Below are 22338 nucleotides of genomic sequence, written 5' to 3'. Positions count from 1 at the left end.
CTCATTACACACACACACACACACACACAGACATTCTCGTCGATTTTCTTTAAAATATATTTGTAAATATCTGAAACATCCGTTCGATGTGTATTTTATTCATTATTTATATTTATTATATTATTATATATACGTATTAAACGACTTTTTTCTCACGCCCAATCGCTAATATATCGCCAATATAAAATATCGTAAATCACGCGAACACGGGAAAACTCGGAAAACGCTATAAAATCCGTATAAAAGTGAAATATATAATAATAATAATAATAGTAATAGTATAGTTGTCCAACACATTTTTGATAACCGACCGGACGCGATAACGGCGACCGGAGCGCATTCTTTTTTCCGTTTTAGGAACTGCGGGGAGTACAGCAAGCGCACTCAAGTGTTTTTCGGGCGAAACGTCACGCGTTTTATAATATAAGATTATTACCTTTACCACAGACTATATTATAGATATTTGTGATTTTTTAAAATCGCGTTGTACCTAATATTCAGTTTGTGTTTTTTTCATTTTTGTTTATGTATCTAATATCTATAATATTAAAATGAAACGTTTCAGTACCTGTTTGTATAAAAAATACAGTGATTCGTTATGGTGTAAGTACAAATATTTTTCTACAATTTATCATACTTCATTGTCGATTATGTATTGTTGTTCAAAAAGTGAATGATTCGTGTTTATGTTTTAGCCATAAGATATGTTTCAACGTCTGCAGATATTCACCCTAAGAATGAAATTGTAGCCTATCAAAATGATTTGTTTGACAAAGAACAAAAACGCCAAAGAGAAGCTGTTGGTCGTATTGAAAAAATTACAGTTAAATATGTTGGAGTCCCTGAAAATGTCACTTTATCTATGAACAAAGGGATTTCAACCCCATTTCATTGTGCTCAACGTATGTTAAATTGTTAATATTAATGTACTGATTATTTGTAATAATTATCTGATTAATTATAGACATATCTGAAATGTTGGTTAAAAGAAGTGGATTGGCCTTAATTGATGACACACATCTATGGGATATGCATAGACCGCTAGAATCAGACTGTGAACTGACTTTCATGCATGCACAGTATCTACCAGACCCATATCATTTCAACAGAGCATATTGGCGAAGTTGTTCGCTTATACTAGGAGCTGTAATTTCTAAAGCTTTTAAAACCAATATTCAACCAACTTTACACAGCTTTCCTTCACCTAATGGTAAATTATTCATAATTAATTTATATTAAATTGTACATCCCTAGGCTATTAAATTGTTGAATGTTTTCAGCCATTTGATGTCCTTTGTCTTATACATTCACACATAACATTTATATTTAGTTTCTTCTTTCACATTCCAATTTATGAAATCTATTTTCAAGACATGGAATAGAAAACTTATAACTTGTGTGATTATATTAAAGGATTATTTTTTAAAAGCAATAGTATAAAGCTTTTAAAGACAATGTTGTATAAAGCGTTAATAAGATATAAGATCCATGTTAACCTATGAATTCAAAACCTGGACAGCCACTAATAATATAAAAAAGAGACTCAGGACGTTTGAAAATAAAATATAGAAAATAATTTGCGCTCTTGTCTATGATAACAGAACAAGTGTGTAGAGAAAACAATTTAATTGGTAACTACAGGATGAGATAGGACTGGCACCAATCAATAGCTTTATAAGTGCCCAGCGAATACAATGGTTAGATCACGTAATGTGCAGTGTTAGAGCGGTGCTGTAATGGAGGCTTACGGGGAAGAGGCTTTGTGTGCGGCCTAAAAATAGATGGATGAATGCAATGGAAGATCTCAATAACATAAGGAACAAGAGTGGAGAATAATATATCATAACAGAAAAGAGTGGAGACAGTTGTGATGGCGGCCAAAACTTTATAGAGTAATAAGTGCCAATAGAATAAGAAGAAAATAGTATTTTTACAGAGAATTTCAAAAACTAATATGCATTTAATGCAAAAAAATTATGTTAACGTTTTTATAGCAAGTGATCACTATCAAGTTGAAGAAAATATTAAATAATATAATAAATTCCCTAATTAACCTCCTCCTTCCAACATAAATACACCACTATTTTCTTTGTTATTTTATATATACCTTGTTATGTAAATATATGTATATTGATCCACAAATTTTAAATTTTTCTTCACTTTAATCCTTCAAAATATTTTAGTTGCTATTTATTATTTATATTTAATGTTTATGTTGATTATTTAATTTAATTTAATATTTTTTTTTATTTATAAATTAGTGAAAAGCGGAAGTTTTGTTTATGATGTGGAGTTATCAAATTTACCAGAATGGACTCCAACAGAAAATGAACTTCGAATTTTGTCAGCCAACATGGTTAAATTTGCACAAAAATCTTATAAATTTGACAGACTTGCCGTTTCTGAAGAACTTGCATTAGACATATTCCAGGAAAATAAATTTAAAAAAGAACAAGTACCAAATATTGCACAACAATCAATTGGTAAGGATCTTATAATTAACTTAAATTCTATAATCTTATAAATTGTATTTAACATATTGATGCACAATGAGAATTATTAAAACTATAAAAATCATTTCTAAATTAATCAATTTTCTAATACTGCTATAGCAGTAGTTTATATGTGATACAGCTATATATCTTATAAGTTCTAGAACTAATTTAAACAAATTTTATCCTTATCAGTAATATAGGATAAAATATATATTAAGCCATAGAATTATTCTGTGTTATAGCTTCTAGACATACATTTGAAAATAAAATACCTATTTATAACTTAATTATTTAAAGTAAATTTTATCTGTTTTATTATGTGCACAGAATATTCTGTGTTATATGTGTGACAGGGCATTTGATAAATTGATAAATAAAAATGTACTCGCCATTTAAAATATTACTATAGCTATAGAATCCATATTTAGAGTACTGCTATTACAGTATTATTCAAAAATCATAATTATCCCCGGACATCAGTAATTATTAATATTGCTATAGAAATTCTTATCCATTTATTCCAGTCAATGTGTTAATAATAAAGTAGCTGATTAAAATTAAGAGTGCACTGTTTGTTTTCTCTCTCTAGCTCACCTTCAACATAGACAAAACGCATTTACGCAGTCCGAGTAGAACTCACTCAATTTTGGTTCTAGAGAAAATATACCTATTATAAAATTAAATTTTGATATTATTTCTTAGTACAAGACAATGAGTTTTGTTTTAAAAGATTAAAATTTTGAAAAGTTAAAGGTTATTTAAAAATGTTATTATTTATAGCTATTTCTAAACGATATAATTAACACTGTATTGAGAATAATGGAAAAAACTCATCATCTTGTACTCAGAAATATTATCAAAATTTAATTTTATAATAGGTATATTTACTTTAGAACCAAAATTGAGCAAGTTCTACTCAGACTGCGTAAATTTATTTTTGTCTATGTTGCATTTGGGCTAGAGAGAAAAAACAAACAGTGCACTGACATCTTCTTAACATTATTTATTATGAAAATAACTAAAATTTATTTTAAAATCAACTATTGAATACATAAATACTGTCTTCCACATGACTCAGTACTCATCAAAGTTTCTTACCAGTGAGATTAATTCTACTGCACTATTTTACCCAATTAATTTCAGATTTTCTGTACTCCCTCCTCGCTTAACAAGTTTCCATTTTCCATTCTTTCCCCCTTTTTTTTTATTTTCCTATTCTCATTTATTAGGTTTACATGTGTTATGTTACTTGCAAATGAGAACTAATAAGTAATTAGTTTAATAACTAATATTGTTATTTTTATTTGACTTGTATTAATATCTGTATAAATAAATAATTGATTTAGATAAAAAGGTGATTTTATACAGAATTGATGATCATATTGATATAAGTCGAGGACCTATGATTGGTAATACAGATTTATTAGGACGCTGTACTATAACTGCGGTATGTTAAACACATTTTTTTAAATAATACAGTTATATTTTACTTAGGATAGAAAAGATGTGTATTTATATAATTTTGTTTTCTTACTAAATTAGGTACATCGTTTAGACACCAAGAGTGGCCATTTATACAGATTTCAAGGAGTCTCTTTACCTAAAAATATTATGGTAAATATAATTGATTATATTTCTGTGCAATAGTTAATATTGAACTGTATATATAAATTAATGTTTTATATGTAGAAATATTGTTGAAATTAGCTTTAAAAATTGTTTGACTATAGAAAAATGATATATTTTGAGTTTTGTAGAATTCATTTATATTTAATATAACTACATATAGTATACTAGATAATAGCTACTCAGCTTGTTATACAATTTTAATCATATAATATTAACAGTACTTATATTTTAATATCATTAATATTTTATTTTTATTCCAGTTAAACCATTTTGCTTATTCTTTGTTAGAACAAAGAGCCAAAAAATTAGTAAGTCTTCTTTTTCCTTTTTTTTACACTAATTTTCTTATAAAATTGTTTTAATTATTTGTTTTTCTTTTAGAATGCAGCAAGATGGGTAGATCAAGCTCAAAATGATACATATGTTCCACAATTTTCTCGAGAAGAAACTGCAGCCTAACTTAAGATATTTAATAGTATATTTTATTAATAAATTATTCATAATAAAATTGTTGTTCAAATTCATCATTGCATTTACCTTTATGTCTTATTAATTTAATTTGAATACTTTAAAATGGATCAAACTGTTAAGCAAGGTTCTTTTTTGAAAATAACTGGTTCCAGTGGCGTAATTGTAGGGGGGGCAAGTGGGGGCACTAGCCCCCCCTGACAATTTTTTGAAAGCTAAAGGTATATATTTTAATTGGTGGGGGAGGGGTGTCAGGGTTTTGATAATAATAAATATATTACATTCATTATACATTGTCCCCCCTAGATTTTTTCCCAGTTACGCCACTGACTGGTTCTTATTATTTTAAATAAGAACTGATCATACATTTATCTTTATGAATTATAAAAATAAGTGAATTAAGCTAAATTTGTAGTGATTAATATAGCAGTCTATTGATTATACGGCAAACTATTTATAATTAATCTGCTATATTTTATTTACTTATATTTTAATCTTATATTTGTTATTGAAGCTCAATTTTAAAGTACCAATTAACGAATATGATTATACTTAAATATAAGAAAAATCCACATAATGGGAAAAGTAACCTAATTCTTAGTCCATGATACTGATAATTTGAGTGAGTAAATTATGTGCGCAAATCTAAATTAAAACCAGATTTGTATAATCATGCTACTGAATAAATTTAAATAACTGTATTTTATTTATTGCTTAAACTATGTAGTTATAATATGATACTAAATAAATTATTGTTTATTCTATAGAAAAGCAGACAAATAATAATAATATGTAATACTATATTAATAAATAAAAAAAAACCATTAAAAAAGTGTTAACATAAAGTAACTAGTTGAAATCGTTAAAATATAACTAAATTAATTGCACCAATATTGTTTTTGAAATACACTATTTATTTATAGTTAGCTAATTTTATAAAATATTTTTATTGGTTTTTTAAAATTATTAAACATAAAAAATATCTTAATATCCTAATGTATAGGTATTTAAAAAAATAAATTATCTATATGTATATAAAATGAAATTATGTTTGTTGGTAAATGAAAACTTGAAAACATCAATTATTGATTAGAATCGATTACTTTCCGTGATTTTACTTACGTCCAATTTTTTTAGTGATCGTATTGTTTGTACGTAAAATTGAAAAATTTGAGAAAAACTTAAAGCACTTTTTTCAATAGGATTTTTAATACTATAATATATAATATATTATTTATTACACGGTGACGGTATATATATGGGTAAATAAACGTCTTATTATTTTTTATTTATGTAATTTATTTATTCAATGATATATTGCACAAGTTGCAACCACGAATATAGATATTACTGACATTAATTAAAAATTATAAATGATAATTATTAACTATAACTATACTAAACTAACTAACATAACCTACGGGCTAACATGTACAATTATTTAAGAAATAACTGAATAGTGAATACTGAAATAGCATTAAATTAAAATTTTTAAAATTGTGGTATGATACAATACAATAACCTTGAGAACCATGTGATGTGTGGCCACACTGTTTCCAAAGACGATACGTATTTCATATCTCCGCGACTATAAGTTCCTAACCTATAAAAATTTGTTATAATGAATGTTGTGACTTGTGTTCGTGTATTCTCGTTCTCTTGATTTCAGTCCTCGAGTCCTGTACAAGTTTCTCATTTTTCTTCGTTCCTGAAGCAAAATGGTAAGTTATTATAATGTATTTTTTAAATTTTATTTTCATTATTATTATTCATGTTGATCTAACTTGGTCTTGCTGTGTTCATAAATTATACTGCAACTTCAATATAATTCATTTGAGTTAATGTCGGAAAGTCTTTGAAAACCATGTGGCATGAAGAATAAATATGAGTAGCGTTTATTTCACATTCATTTAGTTATTGGTGTTACTAAAAAATTATATACATTAAAATGTTATACATCGATTCGTGTGATTGCTGCGAGTTACGTAGTAATGGTGTACTTGATTTGAGAATGTTAGTATAATTAATGTTGTAATATGTTTATTTTATTCGTGACCTGTTGGTAAACTTTTATGTTTTCTATTATACTAATATGTATACGTTATTTTGTGACAATTCATATTTATAATATTCTATCGCATGGTTATGTTTCAATTGACCAGTTAATTCATTCTTATGAAGTTCGTCATTTTCTAGCTCTTATTAGTTAATAATACATTTATTATTATTGATTAACATTAAATAACAACGATCTTATTTTATATACTGCAAACAGTAACAAATTACTAATAAATATTCTTACAGTAAGGAAGTGATATAATTGTCTTTAGTGTAGGGAATTGAAGATATTGATTAAATATAATGTTTTTATGTTTATGATAGTTTGTCTGATTTAAACATATTAAATAATTCCATGTATCACTATAAATATCATGTTTTAGACTACCAGTAAGAAGAAGACTAGGAAGTTGCGAGGTCATGTCAGTCATGGACACGGTCGTATTGGTATGTATTATACTCTATTATACTTACTACTAGACTACTTTTGTAATTAAGTGTAATTTAAACTATTTTCAATATTTTGCACCATTTGATCAACAAAATAACATATTCTAGTTTTTTGTTATATAGTGTGTGCTATAAAAATTTGATTTGTTTTTCAATTAACAATTTATTTTAATTTTATAATATCAATTGAAGAAATTGAATCTACACAGATTATTTAAGATTTATTTTAAAACATGTATGAGTATTAAGTATTTAATATGATGAATATTTATAAATTAAAAAACCAAGATGATGATAATCAGTTTAGCGACAGGCGGTCTGAAGTACAATTTTTATGTGGCTAGTTTATTTTAATCTGATTGGTCTATGTGTAAAGTTGTTATAATAATTTTTAGTTGTGTGAATATCATTAATGAATTTTGTTTTAATAATTTAGGTAAACACAGGAAGCATCCCGGAGGTAGAGGTAATGCTGGTGGTATGCATCACCATAGAATAAATTTTGACAAATACCATCCTGGTTATTTTGGAAAGGTAACAATCATGAAGATTATTTAAGTTAACAAATATAATAGGGAAGTCCTAAAACTTACTAAATGTCTCTTATTGGATTGAGCATTTTTTTTAAATCTAACTTTACTGTTATTATGACGTATTAGTGAATGCAGTAATAATAAAAAGAAAATTAAGTGGCTATCTAGTTTAAAAAAAAAAACTATTTATTCTTCTAAATGTAATCTCATTCACTTAATATGTAAAATGTGTATTTTTAGATACACAAATATATAGTCATTGTTTTATAAATCAAATCTTACATTGTACTATTTATGGTAAGAACCTAATACTAGAGTGTCATCCAGGTACTATCTATGATATGTTTAATATGTAGTGAAGTCTTACAAATTAACTTGAGTACGGTTCTTATTGTGAATAGAGTATACAAATAAATAATCATTCCATACATTTTAACATAATGGCCTATGTTTTTTAGTTGGGTATGCGTAATTACCATTTAAGAAGAAATTCAAAATGGTGCCCTGCTATTAACCTTGAACAACTATACACTTTAATCCCTGAAGAAACAAGACAGAAATACGAAAATGACAAAGAAAAAGCAGTTGTCATTGATGTAGTTCAAAAGGTATTTACATATATTTTTTATAACTTGAAATTGATTCTTAGTGATGATAAAATTATTGTTTAGCGACAGGCGGTCTGAAGTACAAATTTCCATGTTGCCAAAATTTATTCTGATTGATTCAATTTTTCATTTTATATTTAATTAATATCAATATTAATAATAATGATACTATTATGTACTATTAAAAAAAATCTTATTTTTCAGGGTTATTACAAAGTATTGGGAAAAGGAAATCTTCCCAATCAGCCACTTATTGTAAAGGCTAAATTCTTTTCCAAGGTTGCTGAGCAAAAGATTAAGAAAGTTGGTGGTGCCTGTGTACTCCAAGCCTAACTTGATTTATATGTATAAATGACCAATTATATTGAAAAATATAATAAAAACAACTGTTTTTTAAACATCGATTACTGAGTTTTTATTAACATATAATAAGATTTATTTGAAAGCTCACAATAGTAATTTCAATGAAATGCAATAATTTAGTTAGATTATTACTATCACAAATTATACAGAGAAGTATAATGGCCATGTATATGTTGCATATAATGTAGAGTTTTCTATTGTCCGATAAATAAAAACTGGCTGGTGATTCCTGAGAACCGCCGTCATACACTGGTGGTTACCCGTGAGTTCTCAAACTATATGGCGCCATGCTGCTTTGATGTTTAAAAAATAAACTCGGCAATTATTTTTGGAAGTATGAAGACCACTGAGTGGAAATGGCTGCTAGAGTCATGCTGATTTTCGTTGCGTGAACTATAGATTTTTTCTATTATTTAGTAATTTCTTGAAATCTATTAAAAGTCCAATTATTTATAAAATGTTTAATGGCAATTTCATTCGAAAATACACACATATATACTACACAGATAAATTGAATAAAAGTATTAGTGGCCTAAGGATTAAATATTTTTTTGCATCTCTGAACGTGTGATGATTGTGTCCATAAGAGGTCTTGTGTGTGGGTACATATAATTAAGGTAGGCTTCTAAATGAATGAAAGGTATATATACTAGGTACAGTGATAAGAAGTGGAAATATCTAAAGAAGGATCCATTTAGAATTATTTTTAAGAAATTCCGAAAGAAATTGTGATGAGAGGCAGGCGTTGGAATATTTAGAGCATATCTTATGATTGATTAATCATGAATAGGGCTGTGCATTTTTCAATAAAATATGTACTTTAAATAGATTTTTATAATTGATATTAGTATATTATTATATTATTATATGCATAAAGACTTATTTAATTAATAAAAAAGTTAATTGATTCTTTAATAATGATATTTGCCTGAAACATTTCTTTTAAAGGTTTTCAGACATTAATTTGGCGTAATTTAATTAAAAATACCAGAAATTGAACTAACAGGAAAATATGACTTTAAGTCAAAAAATGTAATACATTAGTTTTATAAATAGATTTGTTACATAATTCAAATTATGTACTTATAAAGCCATGTTTCATAATCACAAAAAAAAAAGAAAATGCACTCCAACAACTTCACAACCCTAATCATGAGGTATGTGATAAATATTCTGCAGATAATGAAGTTTAAAAATTTATTTTAGACTCATTTGAACTGTCTGGTTTTTACCAAATTACAGTTGCCATACTACTACTGATCCATTTTCAAAAAGAGAATAAACATGGGCGTAATATAAAGTACGAAGACATCTAATAAATTTTAAAAATGTAGTATTACGTATGATGAATCCAAGAACTTCAAATGCTATATCTAAGAAAGGACTAAAATAATGATTAATTGAGTAGTTAAAACCATAATCGTTAAACTAGAAAAAGCGTTCTAATACAGTAGCATTATTATGATATGAGGATCTGGAGAAGAAAATAACATAACGCTTAGAAAGGTTTAAGCTGTTTAAGAATAGGCCCAAATTAAATGCCCAGTCTGCAAAAATGTCTCACTGAAAAAAAACACAATTGGTGATCTAATTGTATGAAAAAAATTATTTAATTATTTAAATAAAACAACCACGATATAGTTGTTATATCTGATATACCAGTAATTGGTGTTTTTTTTGAAAATAACACATAATCTAAATAAATATTTGGTGAAGATTATTTAAATTAAAGAGCTAACAATGTTATTAATTAGCAACTAAAGATACAATGTAATGACTGTATTACAAGTTGCAAAATTAATGTAACTTGTCTGAAAGTATCATCGAGAACTAATATATATTTTATATCCTAATTCATAATATAAAAATTAAAACAATATGTGTTAATTTTATTTTTTGTTTTTGCTATTCTCAATTATCTATCATATTGTAGCTTATTTTCCTGCCTATTGTTGCGATTGTAATTTGTGAGCAAAGCGATGAATGTATTAGTTTTACAATAATGTTTTTTGTGTCTGTCATCGTCTTTTGGAGTATTCAAAATACTTTGGAGTTGGTTTCTGGCAACAAATTGAATCTGGTTGATACTTGTGAGAGGGTCAAAAATAAAATATTACCAATACTTAAAAATATTTTTGTTTTTATTGCAAATAGAAAATTATAAAAAACAAATTAACTGCATAATATTAGTGTTTAAACAGAGAAAAATTAAATTGTTAACTGTTTCATCATCATATCTTCTTGACAATAAACTGATTGGCACTACTAGAATTTTGACAGAATACTTAACTAAGCCTTGAAAAAGTTCTTTAATTCTCTATTTATCGACTTTAAAATTTTTATTCACATCAGATACTATACGTTATAAAGTTATAACGTTTTTAATATATTTAATTAGTATAATTGAATTATATTAATTCAATTGGCTGAGTAAATGTTTGAAATTGATAACAATTCACAATAATATTGTAAAATTAAGAAAAATTTAATTATACACACTTAAAAAGTAAAGAGATAAAAATTAAATTTTTAAAATACCTTTCAGTATATTTTATCAGAAACCTGAAAAAAAAAAATGAATATTTATTCATAACTATGGGATTGAACGATTTAATTCAAAGAAAAATCAGTATTTGTGGCTGACTTCACTTAATACCACGGTAGTTTGTTGTAAAAATGAAAACTTTAAATTTAATAAAGGAATTACTCAAAATAGTATTATATTTTATTGGTAATATAATTACAAGTTTAATTTATAATACAAAGAAAGAAGCTCGTTAACAATATACTAAACAAAAATAAAGTTTACACGAATTTATTTACAAGTATATACATTAAATTTAAGGTTTTATTATTCAATATAATTCGAAAAAAAAATTCATGAAAAATGACTGTTGTTTGTATTGGAACTGTCATCAGATGAGTCTGAATTATGATTCCGTGTGTGTTTCTTGGACTTTTTTGATTTATGTTTATGTTTGGATCGTTTACTACCACGTTCTCTTTTGTGATCTTTTGAAGAACTATGATGGCTAGAATGAGACTTTTTTGAACGTCTGCTATTGCGATCTCTGTCACGAGATGAATACCGACTAAACACAAATTAAATGTTAAGTATAGGGCGAAAAGAATAAATTAAGACATTTTAAATTATCTCTATAAAATAAAAATTAAATTAAAAGATAATAGTGTAAGTATGTATAATGTATACATGTATACAAATTGATTCTTTAACACTCATTATTTCATCAAATATTTATCAAATTTTTTCACCCTTTTAATAAATAGAGAAAACATTATCAAATTTTTATTTTCAAATGACAACTGTGTACTAAATTAATAGGGCTATTTTTTTTTATGAATTTTAACGTTCAAATAATTATTTTTCGTTAATTTTTTAGCAAAATATAGCTTTTCAAAGTTAGGCAATTATCGATTTTTATAATACTTTTTGTTTCTGAATAATATTCAAATGTAATAAACTCGTTATCAACTATCGACACAGTGATGTACTTTGTACTTAGAGATAGTTATCAACCCCCATAGATAACTGTGCTAATGCATCACAACCGTAAAACCTGAAGGACGAAAATACCTAAAAACGTCAAACCACCCAACTTTGAGCAGCACTAACGGTTAAATGAAAATAATAATGTTAACGTTAAAATCTATAAAAAAAATATCCCTATCATTTAATGAATTTTAAATACAGGATATCATTTTAAAATCAAAAATTCATAGTGATTTCACTATTAAATATAAGGGTGAAAAAAATAAAACTGTTATATAGTTTTAAAAAAGTATAAAACTAATAATTTCGTAAAAAAAAATTGTAAAAAGTCAACATTTTTTGAAATAATGATAAAAAAATCACCCTATATATATATAATTAAATATATTTAGGTAGGTCTTTATTATAACAATATTTGATAACTACTTACTGATCTGGGGTTTTTTCTTTGTTTTCATCATAATGCTTTATTCGTTTGTAATTATCTTTTTCTTTCTCATATCTTTCTATTTTTTTGCGTTTATTGTCTTTAGATAATGTTTCTGAAAAAAATTATATATAAATCTATGGTGTACAAACACTACAAAAAAATTAATTATTTTTAATATCCTCTAAAAAGTTGTAACTTAGGAGTTGGGAGTTAGAATATAAATTGGTTAAGTTTGTTGAAGTGTAAAAAAATAACTTATTACTAAAGGGATAGTATTATCTCAAACTGTGGAGGATATGATATGAATCTAAAGTTGTTAAACTAATAACTAATTAAGTTTTTAAACAAAATTTAAGTGAAAGGAAATAGGAGAAATATCACTATGAAAAATTTAATTTATTATGACAATAGAAAAATATTTACTTGATGGATTATATTAGTACTTAAAATTTAAATTATAAAAAAAAATTATTTTGATACCTTGGAGTCTTGATTGCAAAGATAATTTGCTACTTTTATTTCCATTTATATTTTTATTTAAATGACCATCGTTAGATATGTCTTCATCACTAGAAAGTGTAAAACAATTTTCATTAATGTGGATTAAAAATTCAATACAAATTTTATAAAATAATTTAAATACCGTACCTAGAACCAATAGATATTATGTCTTGTACTTTGGAAGACGGTGGTTGAATATTTGAATCTTTTACATCATCATCTGGTAAACCATTTTTTTCATCTGTAGATGTTTTCTGATCAACAGTATTCACTACAGAATTATGAACTGGTGAATCTACAGAAATAATATCATATATTATGTTGTATAGATTAAATGATAACAGTACAACTAATGCAATAATAAAAACTACCTAGAATTTGAGTGTCTGACTTTTCACTTGGCTTAATGGTAATTGAATTTTTTGAAGATGATGATGATATAATTTTCATAGACGCCAAAAATTGTGCCGCTTTTCTTTTTCTTTCAGCTTGAATTTTTTCTTTTTCTTTTTTAGTACGTTCTCTTTCTAGCATAGAGAGTTTTTCTTTTGCAGCCATAGCTAATTTGTCTTTTAATCTTTCTTCAGCTGTAATTAAGTTAAATTAATTAATTATGTATTTAATACATATTTTTAATACAACTCTCTAACAAAAAAGTATAATTTATATTTTGGATGGCATCATACATTAAATATTCACTAGAAACCTTTATTTTGTGACTGTAATTTGAACATGTAATTTCTTTAAATAATTATTAATTAAATTAAAACAATATAAATAATTATGATGCTTAAATAATAAAAAAGTTTTCACTACCACTCTCATATATAATGAACATACCTAATTTAGCTGTATTTTGTAATGGATTTTTCTTGACAGACGTAGAAGATTTATTTAATTTAATATGATTTAATTCTGTTTTTTTGCGATCTTTTTTGTGTTCATCATCACTTGTTTCATTTGAACTATCTTCAAGAGCACTTTTTTTTATCTCTACAGATTCAGATTCTTTTTGTTTTTTTAGTGAAAAACACACTGGTACTGTAATAAAAATACACAAAAGTTAATTATTTAATTATAATTACATTTATTATTATTATTATTATTATTATTATTGGAGAGAAGAAAAACAATTTAAACAATTACAATATAATATAATAATACATTTGTAATGGGAATCTCTTGATAGGGTAAGTCAATCTTAAGCAAAAGTGCCTTAAACGGGTTCTACTGTATATGTATGTATTTTTTCATGCAAGTATGATTTTTGTATTATTAATAGTTTATAATAAAATCATATACAAAGGTATTAGTAGAATTTATGGATGTTAAGTACTTAATAACTATGACGTTAATATTTCATTATCCACTACCAAAAGTTAGATGGTCCCAAGTTTTCTTTCCCTTGGAAAAAGCATAGTCACAGTTAAGTGTGAATATTTATAGGATTAACTGAAAACTAATGAGATGCAACAATTACATAATAAAATAAATAATATTTACTTAAGGACATATATACATATAATAATAGATAATACATTTCTCATAATTACATTTGGAATTTGTTTTAGAATCCATATTTAGTTTTAAAGGAGCTGTTTGTTCCAACCGTTTAATCGTGGCATACAATTTAAGTTTTTGAGTATAATATGCATTAAAACAGTCATCAGGTTCTAGGAATTTCAGTCTTGGATCCTCTAAATATAAAACAATCAATTAAAATATTTTGAATTAAATGTCATAATAATGTATTTACGTCTTTTTCGAGCAGTTTCTTCAAATTGTTTTCCGTTTTTTGTCACATAAGAAGCCATTTTATCAATAATAATTTGTAAATCATTAGGTGGCACATCAATACCAACTGTAACATTTTGTTGAACTGGATTAGAAATCTCTGCTTCTGTTTTAGTATTAGCAGTTGCCTAGAAATACAAAATATACTTCAATATTTAGCTATAATCATAATGAAAAATAGAAAAGCAAGAAGTTTTATCGTAAGACAACTTAAAAATATTCTTTATAAGTTTATAACCTCTATAAGTTTGTGTTAACCAAGATTAATCTCAATTATGTACAATCACTAATCAATTTATAAATTAACAAAATTTAATTGTATGCATACCTCAACTGAGCTTAGTTCATCAATTATTTCATTATCATCTGTATCTGGAGAATTTGAAGCATTTAATGTAGACTGAGAAACTAATTTTTTTTTCAGTCGCCGTCTAGCTGATTTAGTAAGTCCATCAAACTCTGATGTAGTTACAGTAATGGGAGGAGTTTCTACTTCATTTATAATGGTTTCCTCTACAGGCATGGCAGATTGTTTCTCTTTAATTTTGTTTACTAGTAATGAGTACGAACAGTCAGCAGAAGGTTTGTATGTTATGTTTGGTATAAATGGCGTCTGCAAATAAAGTCAATAATAAATAAATTATTATTTAGTAGTGGTACTGAGTTGAGAGTTGTGTGCAAAATGGAATTTGATTGTCAAGTTATTCTGAATAAAAATGGTAATGATACGAGTAGGAATTATATTAGGGAAAAATTGTATTAATATCTTCTGAATTATGAGCTAAATAAATAATTAGCTCACAATAAAATTGAAAATTTTAAATAAATTATTATTGATCCATTTGAAAATTTAGTCTAAAATTATTAAACGCAGATGATTTCTATAAAAAAAATTAGTTTGGTAAAGATTAAACATAAGACATAATAGGAATAAAATTTGTCTAGGTTGAAGCTAAAAAAATTGGAGTAATAGTAACTCGATCTGCTCACATTTATTACCTGAAAAATAAAACATAACATTGAAATTGTATACAAAGATTATTAAAAATTAGTTAAATACTTAAATATATTTTTTGATGGATAAAATAGTGTGTACATTGTTAAAATGATTTTGTTTATTTTGTGAAAATAATTGATTTACTGGTTGATTAATTAAAATTAAAGATACTGTACTTAAGTATTTAAAATAGCATGGATAATCCTTAACTTACCTTACTTGTTTAAAATTAATAGAATATAAGAAGGTTAAAATCTTTTTCTTTAAACAAAGTATATTATTATAATACAGCAAACATAATTCTACAAATTCCTCTAACCTTACCTGTCTAAAACTTCTTTACATTGATTTATTAATACATTTGTTTTATTATCAAATGAGACAATAATAAATTCATATTTATTATAATTAATTTAAAACCTTAATGTTTGAACAAATTGCTTAAATAACAAACCTAAATAATGTATGTAACCTAACCTAACATATTATTCTTAAAGTTAATTAGTTTATTTAAAACATACTTTAGAACCAATAATTATTCAATATCAATATTTAGTATTTTCATAAGTCTAAAATTAATTTAATTAATGTATGAACACCAATATATTATTTGTAATGAACATTATTCAAAATAACAATAAATTAATTGTTTTGTTTAAAAATAAATGTTATTTATGTATTAAATAAATACCATTAAAAGTTTTACAACAAAACAATTAGTAGACATAATACAAGTGAATATTAAATAGATAAATAAAATAAGTTTGAAGAACTAACAAACATTTTTTTATTTAACAATACATAATTATATTAATGACAGTAAAATATTATGTTAAGTTCTTAAAAAATATGATATATTTTATGTTGATAGAATACTAATTTTGTTTATTAATTGTAAAAACTGTAAAGTTTGAGAAAACATTATTAATTTATGAAAAAGAATTTATTGTTATAAAAATTATATATTATACTAAACAAATAATATCAGTTTCAAAATTAATACATTGAGTATACAATTAATCTATGTTTAAGAAATTTCAATTTTTTATTATACAGTGAAAACTCTTTACAACGAAAAACTCTGTATAACGTAAATATGACATAATATTGGTTGGTTTGCTTTATAACACATTAGTCAATTCATTCTCTATAACGTTTAGTCACTCTTAATAACGAAACAATATTTTATGTTTCATAACACTGTTAAGTATTATAAATTATAAAAATAATTGGCAAAAATGCCGAAATTTCCAAGAACGATTACATTCTTTCATTATCTACTTTTAATAACGTAATAATACCATTATTATTGAATTCAAATATATTCATTTTATTATCAACGTAATTTCTAACAACAATTTTGTTTTTTTTTAAACCCTCTCTATTAAAAAAACTCTCTTTAACGAAAAAAATTTCTTGGTCCCTTCAGATTCATTATAAAGAGTTTTCACTGTATTTGATTTCAAACAAGGAATTATTGCTTTGCAAAAATAAGTGAGTTTTTATTAGTGAGATAATTCTTTTAATAATTAAAACTTAAAAACACCATAACAATTACATATAATAATAATATTATGAATTAAACTCAAGAAGAATTCTTAAAGTTTACAAAACAAATGGTATAAGAATTTCATTGATATTTAAAAAAATGTATGTAATGGAATTATTAAGGACTTTTTAAGAGATTTCATATTATTGAACATTTGAAATCATTGGCAAAAATATAATACAATTTTCTATATCTGGTAATTTTTTGAAACCAAGCACATCTCACTTCTTTAAGACAAAGGTTGTATTAAATCAATGCCTATTAGCTATAACCTACCTAATAGTTGAACAATATTTATTTTTACATAAAATATTAACCCATTAGAAACTATGGAAATATCTAAAAATGTATCCAATTATCAAATTATTACTTTCAAAACATTTAACAATTTAAAAGGAATCACATAACTTACCAGCATCCAGACCGTGTGGCATTCAAGATGACTATTTCTGTATACACTTAAGTATCATCTTCATTTGTCTTGTAAATCATGGTTAATTACAATTTCATCAAAAATCTATTTTTTTTATGAAATTTAACCAAAAGTCTTCTTCTTTACCTTTTACCTCATTATAATCCTATATGTATATAGATGATGTATTCCACTTGCAATATTATAAATGAATCACTTATCTACAGTTATAACCAACACATTATAATGCAATGATATCACTTGACGTCAAGTTCCTACTATTCAACAGATCAATTTGCTTAAAAAAAAATATTTTATTCATTACATTGAATATTAAAAAAAGATTAAACATTTTTTTTTTTAATATTGAAAAATTTTAATATTTCAATTTTTAATCAGAATTCTGAAATTAAAAATAAAGAAAGACTAAGATCATAATTATTATTTTATTATAAATATTATAAATGTTTATCTTAAATTGTAAAGTAATTTGTATAATGAGCTTTCTTAAATATCACTATCTCAGCAGAGATAATATCTGTTGTACTTAAACATGTAAGTGAATGACGTTAGATATCACAGACAAGTAATGTTATCACATGGTTTTTTGTTTTCAAAATCATTAAATGTTAAACATTTTGTAGTAGAAGAAATACTAGGGCACCTACCGTTTCTGGTTGTTTTGCACTTTTTAATAGGCTTGGATGTAGGTAACTTTCTTCATTTGAGGAATCTAACGAATCTAAAAAAAAAAAGTATTATAATTTAATATTGATTTTCATAAAAAGCACTTCTTATTTTAAGTTAAATTATTGAGACAGACATCTTATCAAAACAATAATTTTAAGAAACATTCAGGAATTTAAAACAGGTGCATGACATTATAGGTCTAGACACTACACGATCTCCTATCTTGAATTCGGACACAAAGAGTACAAAAATTCCAAATTTAAAAAAATCAGAAAAAATGTTCATTCTGTTTTTTTACTATCCAAAAATAAAAAATATTTAATTCACAAACTTTTTTTTTCAATATTTAAATACAATGAGATTATAAAATACATGTTAAATTAAAGAGTGTTTTAATAAGAATTACTCTTAAAGTTATTTAAGTATTAACAAATAAATAAAAGTTCTATTATTTTTCTAGTTTCACTATCGTCTCAAATACAAAAACCCAGATATAGATAGAAAATAATAATAAAATAGGGTAAATAGAAACATAGTTCTAATATTATTATTCTTAGAATTTGACATTCTATCTAACTGATTGTGTGTTCCTTTAATAAAGTAAAAATTTACCTTCAGCACTATCATTAGCAAGTGTAGGGTTATAACGGCAAGACCGGATAGCTGAAAGTACATGTTGATAGTAAGGGTAAAGTGGCCTGTCGTATGACAAAAATTCAAACTGAGGATTGTGCGCTTGTTTAGCCTTCAATAAAACTTCCATTTGTGCTCCGTGTTTCGATATAAACAGTGCTGTTTTTTCAATAATAGCATTCAATTTTTTTGTTGGAGGCTAAAAGTAAAATAAAATTTAAAAATAACAGAATGCTTTTTTTTTATTACTTAGTTTTTATCTTACCACATGCATATTAGAAGGGATTTCTAATTCCCTTGGTGGAATAAAAGCTTCTTCTAGTTCAGGATCATAATCTGTATCATCTGCAGTTTTTAGTTCAGATGTGTTTGAAGATTCATCCTCATATTTATAACCAACTTGTCCGTATTCTTTTTCATCATTATTTAAAGCCTGGTGGAGCCGTTTAAGTTCTTCCTCTGTACACAAATAAAAATGTTTAAAAATAGTATTATCCATACATTTAGATGTATTATAAATAAGTTTGAATAACTTTTAATGATTTGTAATTTAATGTTTTTAAGTACTCTAACATATGGTATAATTTGAAATATATAATAACAATATACATAAATCTACATAATATAAATTAAAAATAAATAAGATGTTTACCTAATTACCTTTGAAATGATACAAAATGTTATGTTAGCATATCATACATTAATACATTTATAATAAACAAATACAATTCAAATAAATATTGAAAATTTTATTTTGTAAAATGCTCGGTAAAATTTTACACATAATAAACTTGAAAAATTATAATTTTTTAAGGTATGTAATAAGTGTTAAAAGTACTTTAATAAATTCAATGAATCAGAAATATATTAAATTATAAGCTGATAAGCAGGGTTTGGGACTTATAGAACTAAAAACACTAAAATATGTGTTTATATATGACTCAATAAACTTAAAAATATGTACTAAAAATGACTTTAAAAAAATTTAATAAAAAGGATTTATTGGATATAAAAAAAAATTATTATTATTATTGAATATTTTAATATAATAATTAATTATTATAGATTTATAAATCAAATTTCTTAAAAATTGGTTTTGAAAAAAAAAGTCTATGTATATATAACATTGATAAATATTTACTAAAAATGTATTGTTGTTAATAAAATTTCTGTCTTTGTGATTGAATTGAACTATTAGATGTATTCAAACTTTTGAAACAGGAAAGCTCTACTATATTCGGCTAGAATAGACTGATATACAGAAAATGAATTTTCAACATCATTGGATGTTATGAGAGCATACTTGAATACTTTCAATAAATCAACTTGGATAGCTACATTTTTAATCATTTCATTTATAAATTTTGTTATTATGCAACATTTTTATGTCAGATAGCTACACAAATAATATTACTATTCTTAGAACATCTTTTTTTATTAATTGTTCAAAATTGTAATTAATACATTTTGAACAATTATATTATTCATAAATTGTTATAAATCATTGAATATGCATCAATATAACAAAAAAATTAAAAATATACAAAAACTTCTAAAATATGCTAAAACAAACAAAATACAATTTTATATTTGAATTCTTTTTAACAATAAAGCGTATTTTGATATCACTGCTATGTTCTACTATATCTATGATGGATATACAAATGCTATAAGTCCCAAACCTAACTGATAAATAATAGAAAAATTTATTTCATAGATTTGAAATAAATTTAACTTGAGATTATAATTACAGAAATTAATTTTTATAAAAACCATATTCATCATAATTACATTCTTAACAAAATGTCTTACCTTGATAAATTGATTCTTCTTCACTCTTATCATTGAGAGACTTATACCTTTCTTCATCACATAATTGTTCTATTTTCTTTTCATCGGCGGTCAATCCTTCCCATCGACTTTGACCAAACGGTAAGGCTTCTACAGACTTTAGGTCACTTAAAGCCCCGCGACAATCATATCTATAGAACAAACACATACAGAACTTTGATCTTGTGCTTTTGGATAATTATGTTTATTTATTATTTACCTGTCTATTTTTAATGTGTCGTCGCCCATCCAAGGTATCAAATGCTTCCCTTGATCAATGAAAAGAGCTTTTTCGTCGTCTTTAAATAATTTGCAAGAATACCCAAAAACCAAAAGTGTTTGTTTTTCATCTTCGGACGTACCATTGTTGGTAGACCGATTCTTATAAGCATTTATATAAGACATAACATGAAATAATCAATATCAAATAATAGAAAAATATGAATCACAAACTGATAAATCTTATAAATTACGAAAAATCCATATAATTATTTTATTACATTTCTTGTTTTTGAAAAACCAAAAATTCAAAAATTAAAACACTGATTTCGAAACACCATTAGAATTGTAGAATATCGAAAGGTGAAAACTGAATAGTATATTATTTACTGTATTTGTATGTGATAAAATATAATATTTAACTATTTAAGCATTAAATTGTACATTTCTTTTATAAACAAACCCAGATAAACATTTATAGTAAACAATGATAACAGCCAGGTCACATGGTGTAGCCGAACATTTTATTTTATAATCAAACTGGTCGCACTGCAAATATTTAATAAATCCAGTTATTCCAATTCCACCAAAACAGTAAATTTTGTAAAAATTATACATTTTTTCTTGAATAAATAAATTTAAAGTTTAAACTAGTGTTAATATTTTTTAAATTTCATCGTATTTTAATGTTTGAAATCTACGGATTATAAAAAATTGTTGAGGAGTAGTCATTATTTTACCTTAGTCACATACTCGTGTGAGGTGTGATTATATTATGTCGTTACAATTTGAACTCATTTCTCATAAAATGTACATAGTACTTTATGCTTGCTTAAATTAATTATTTACAATAAAAATAAATCAGATTGATTATTACATTACATTTTCAAAGCTTAGGCTGTCTATTAATATACATATTTTTAAATAGAACGAAGGGTCAAAATATTTTTACAATTAAAATATGAAATTGTGTAAAAAAAATTCATACAAATTTTTTTTTCCCCTTTTTACTAATTTTTTAGTCTTCATTTTGTTCATTTTGATTTTAGTCAGCATTTCTACTACACATATTTGCTGTGATTTAATATTGATTATCAATGTTGTTAGTAAATGATATTCCAAGCCTTCTAGTTAGAATGTGTACATTTGAAGTTTTTAGCTTCCATAG

General features: G+C 24.9%; 3 protein-coding genes across 3 annotated transcripts; 2 read left to right on the top strand and 1 right to left on the bottom strand.

Annotated features, from left to right (window-relative positions):
* Positions 1 to 430: 430 nt before the first annotated feature.
* On the top strand, positions 431 to 4648 carry LOC132928326 (large ribosomal subunit protein mL39). The gene is made up of 8 exons (XM_060992910.1): positions 431 to 603; positions 696 to 902; positions 965 to 1210; positions 2262 to 2483; positions 3842 to 3942; positions 4038 to 4109; positions 4385 to 4432; positions 4506 to 4648. The coding sequence occupies exons 1-8, from the start codon at positions 552 to 554 to the stop codon at positions 4581 to 4583; spliced, it is 1026 nt and encodes a 341-aa protein (XP_060848893.1). The 5' UTR covers positions 431 to 551; the 3' UTR covers positions 4584 to 4648.
* A 1507-nt stretch (positions 4649 to 6155) lies between these two features.
* On the top strand, positions 6156 to 8645 carry LOC132930459 (large ribosomal subunit protein uL15). Its single transcript, XM_060996341.1, has 5 exons — positions 6156 to 6313; positions 7034 to 7097; positions 7537 to 7634; positions 8092 to 8241; positions 8446 to 8645. Exons 1-5 carry the CDS (start codon positions 6311 to 6313, stop codon positions 8572 to 8574), a joined length of 444 nt encoding a protein of 147 aa, XP_060852324.1. The 5' UTR covers positions 6156 to 6310; the 3' UTR covers positions 8575 to 8645.
* Positions 8646 to 11294: 2649 nt separating this feature from the next.
* On the bottom strand, positions 11295 to 21562 carry LOC132929149 (protein suppressor of white apricot). The gene is made up of 14 exons (XM_060994276.1): positions 21172 to 21562; positions 20934 to 21103; positions 19387 to 19580; positions 19101 to 19320; positions 18467 to 18540; positions 15169 to 15453; positions 14803 to 14968; positions 14600 to 14743; positions 13887 to 14087; positions 13418 to 13633; positions 13194 to 13341; positions 13026 to 13114; positions 12546 to 12657; positions 11295 to 11696 (listed from the first exon to the last, which is right to left on the bottom strand). The coding sequence occupies exons 1-14, from the start codon at positions 21354 to 21356 to the stop codon at positions 11483 to 11485; spliced, it is 2418 nt and encodes an 805-aa protein (XP_060850259.1). The 5' UTR covers positions 21357 to 21562; the 3' UTR covers positions 11295 to 11482.
* Between the last annotated feature and the right edge of the window lie 776 nt (positions 21563 to 22338).

The sequence above is a fragment of the Rhopalosiphum padi genome, chromosome 4, assembly GCF_020882245.1.
Source record: "Rhopalosiphum padi isolate XX-2018 chromosome 4, ASM2088224v1, whole genome shotgun sequence".
NCBI classification, from domain to species: domain Eukaryota; kingdom Metazoa; phylum Arthropoda; class Insecta; order Hemiptera; family Aphididae; genus Rhopalosiphum; species Rhopalosiphum padi.
This window is presented reverse-complemented; position numbering and strand designations above follow the sequence as displayed.

Bases quoted from the DNA above. Each gene is read 5' to 3' on its own strand.
- LOC132928326 (XM_060992910.1), top strand. From the start codon at position 552: ATGAAACGTTTCAGTACCTGTTTGTATAAAAAATACAGTGATTCGTTA. The intron at 604-695 runs GTAAGTACAAAT...TTTATGTTTTAG, and splicing joins ATACAGTGATTCGTTATGGT to CCATAAGATATGTTTCAACG. The intron at 4,433-4,505 runs GTAAGTCTTCTT...TTTTTCTTTTAG, and splicing joins AACAAAGAGCCAAAAAATTA to AATGCAGCAAGATGGGTAGA.
- LOC132930459 (XM_060996341.1), top strand. The intron at 7,635-8,091 runs GTAACAATCATG...TATGTTTTTTAG, and splicing joins ATCCTGGTTATTTTGGAAAG to TTGGGTATGCGTAATTACCA. The intron at 8,242-8,445 runs GTATTTACATAT...CTTATTTTTCAG, and splicing joins TCATTGATGTAGTTCAAAAG to GGTTATTACAAAGTATTGGG.
- LOC132929149 (XM_060994276.1), bottom strand. From the start codon at position 21,356: ATGTCTTATATAAATGCTTATAAGAATCGGTCTACCAACAATGGTACG. The intron at 14,969-15,168 runs GTATGCATACAA...TTGTATTTCTAG, and splicing joins ATGAACTAAGCTCAGTTGAG to GCAACTGCTAATACTAAAAC. The intron at 13,115-13,193 runs GTACGGTATTTA...TACACTTTCTAG, and splicing joins ATAATATCTATTGGTTCTAG to TGATGAAGACATATCTAACG.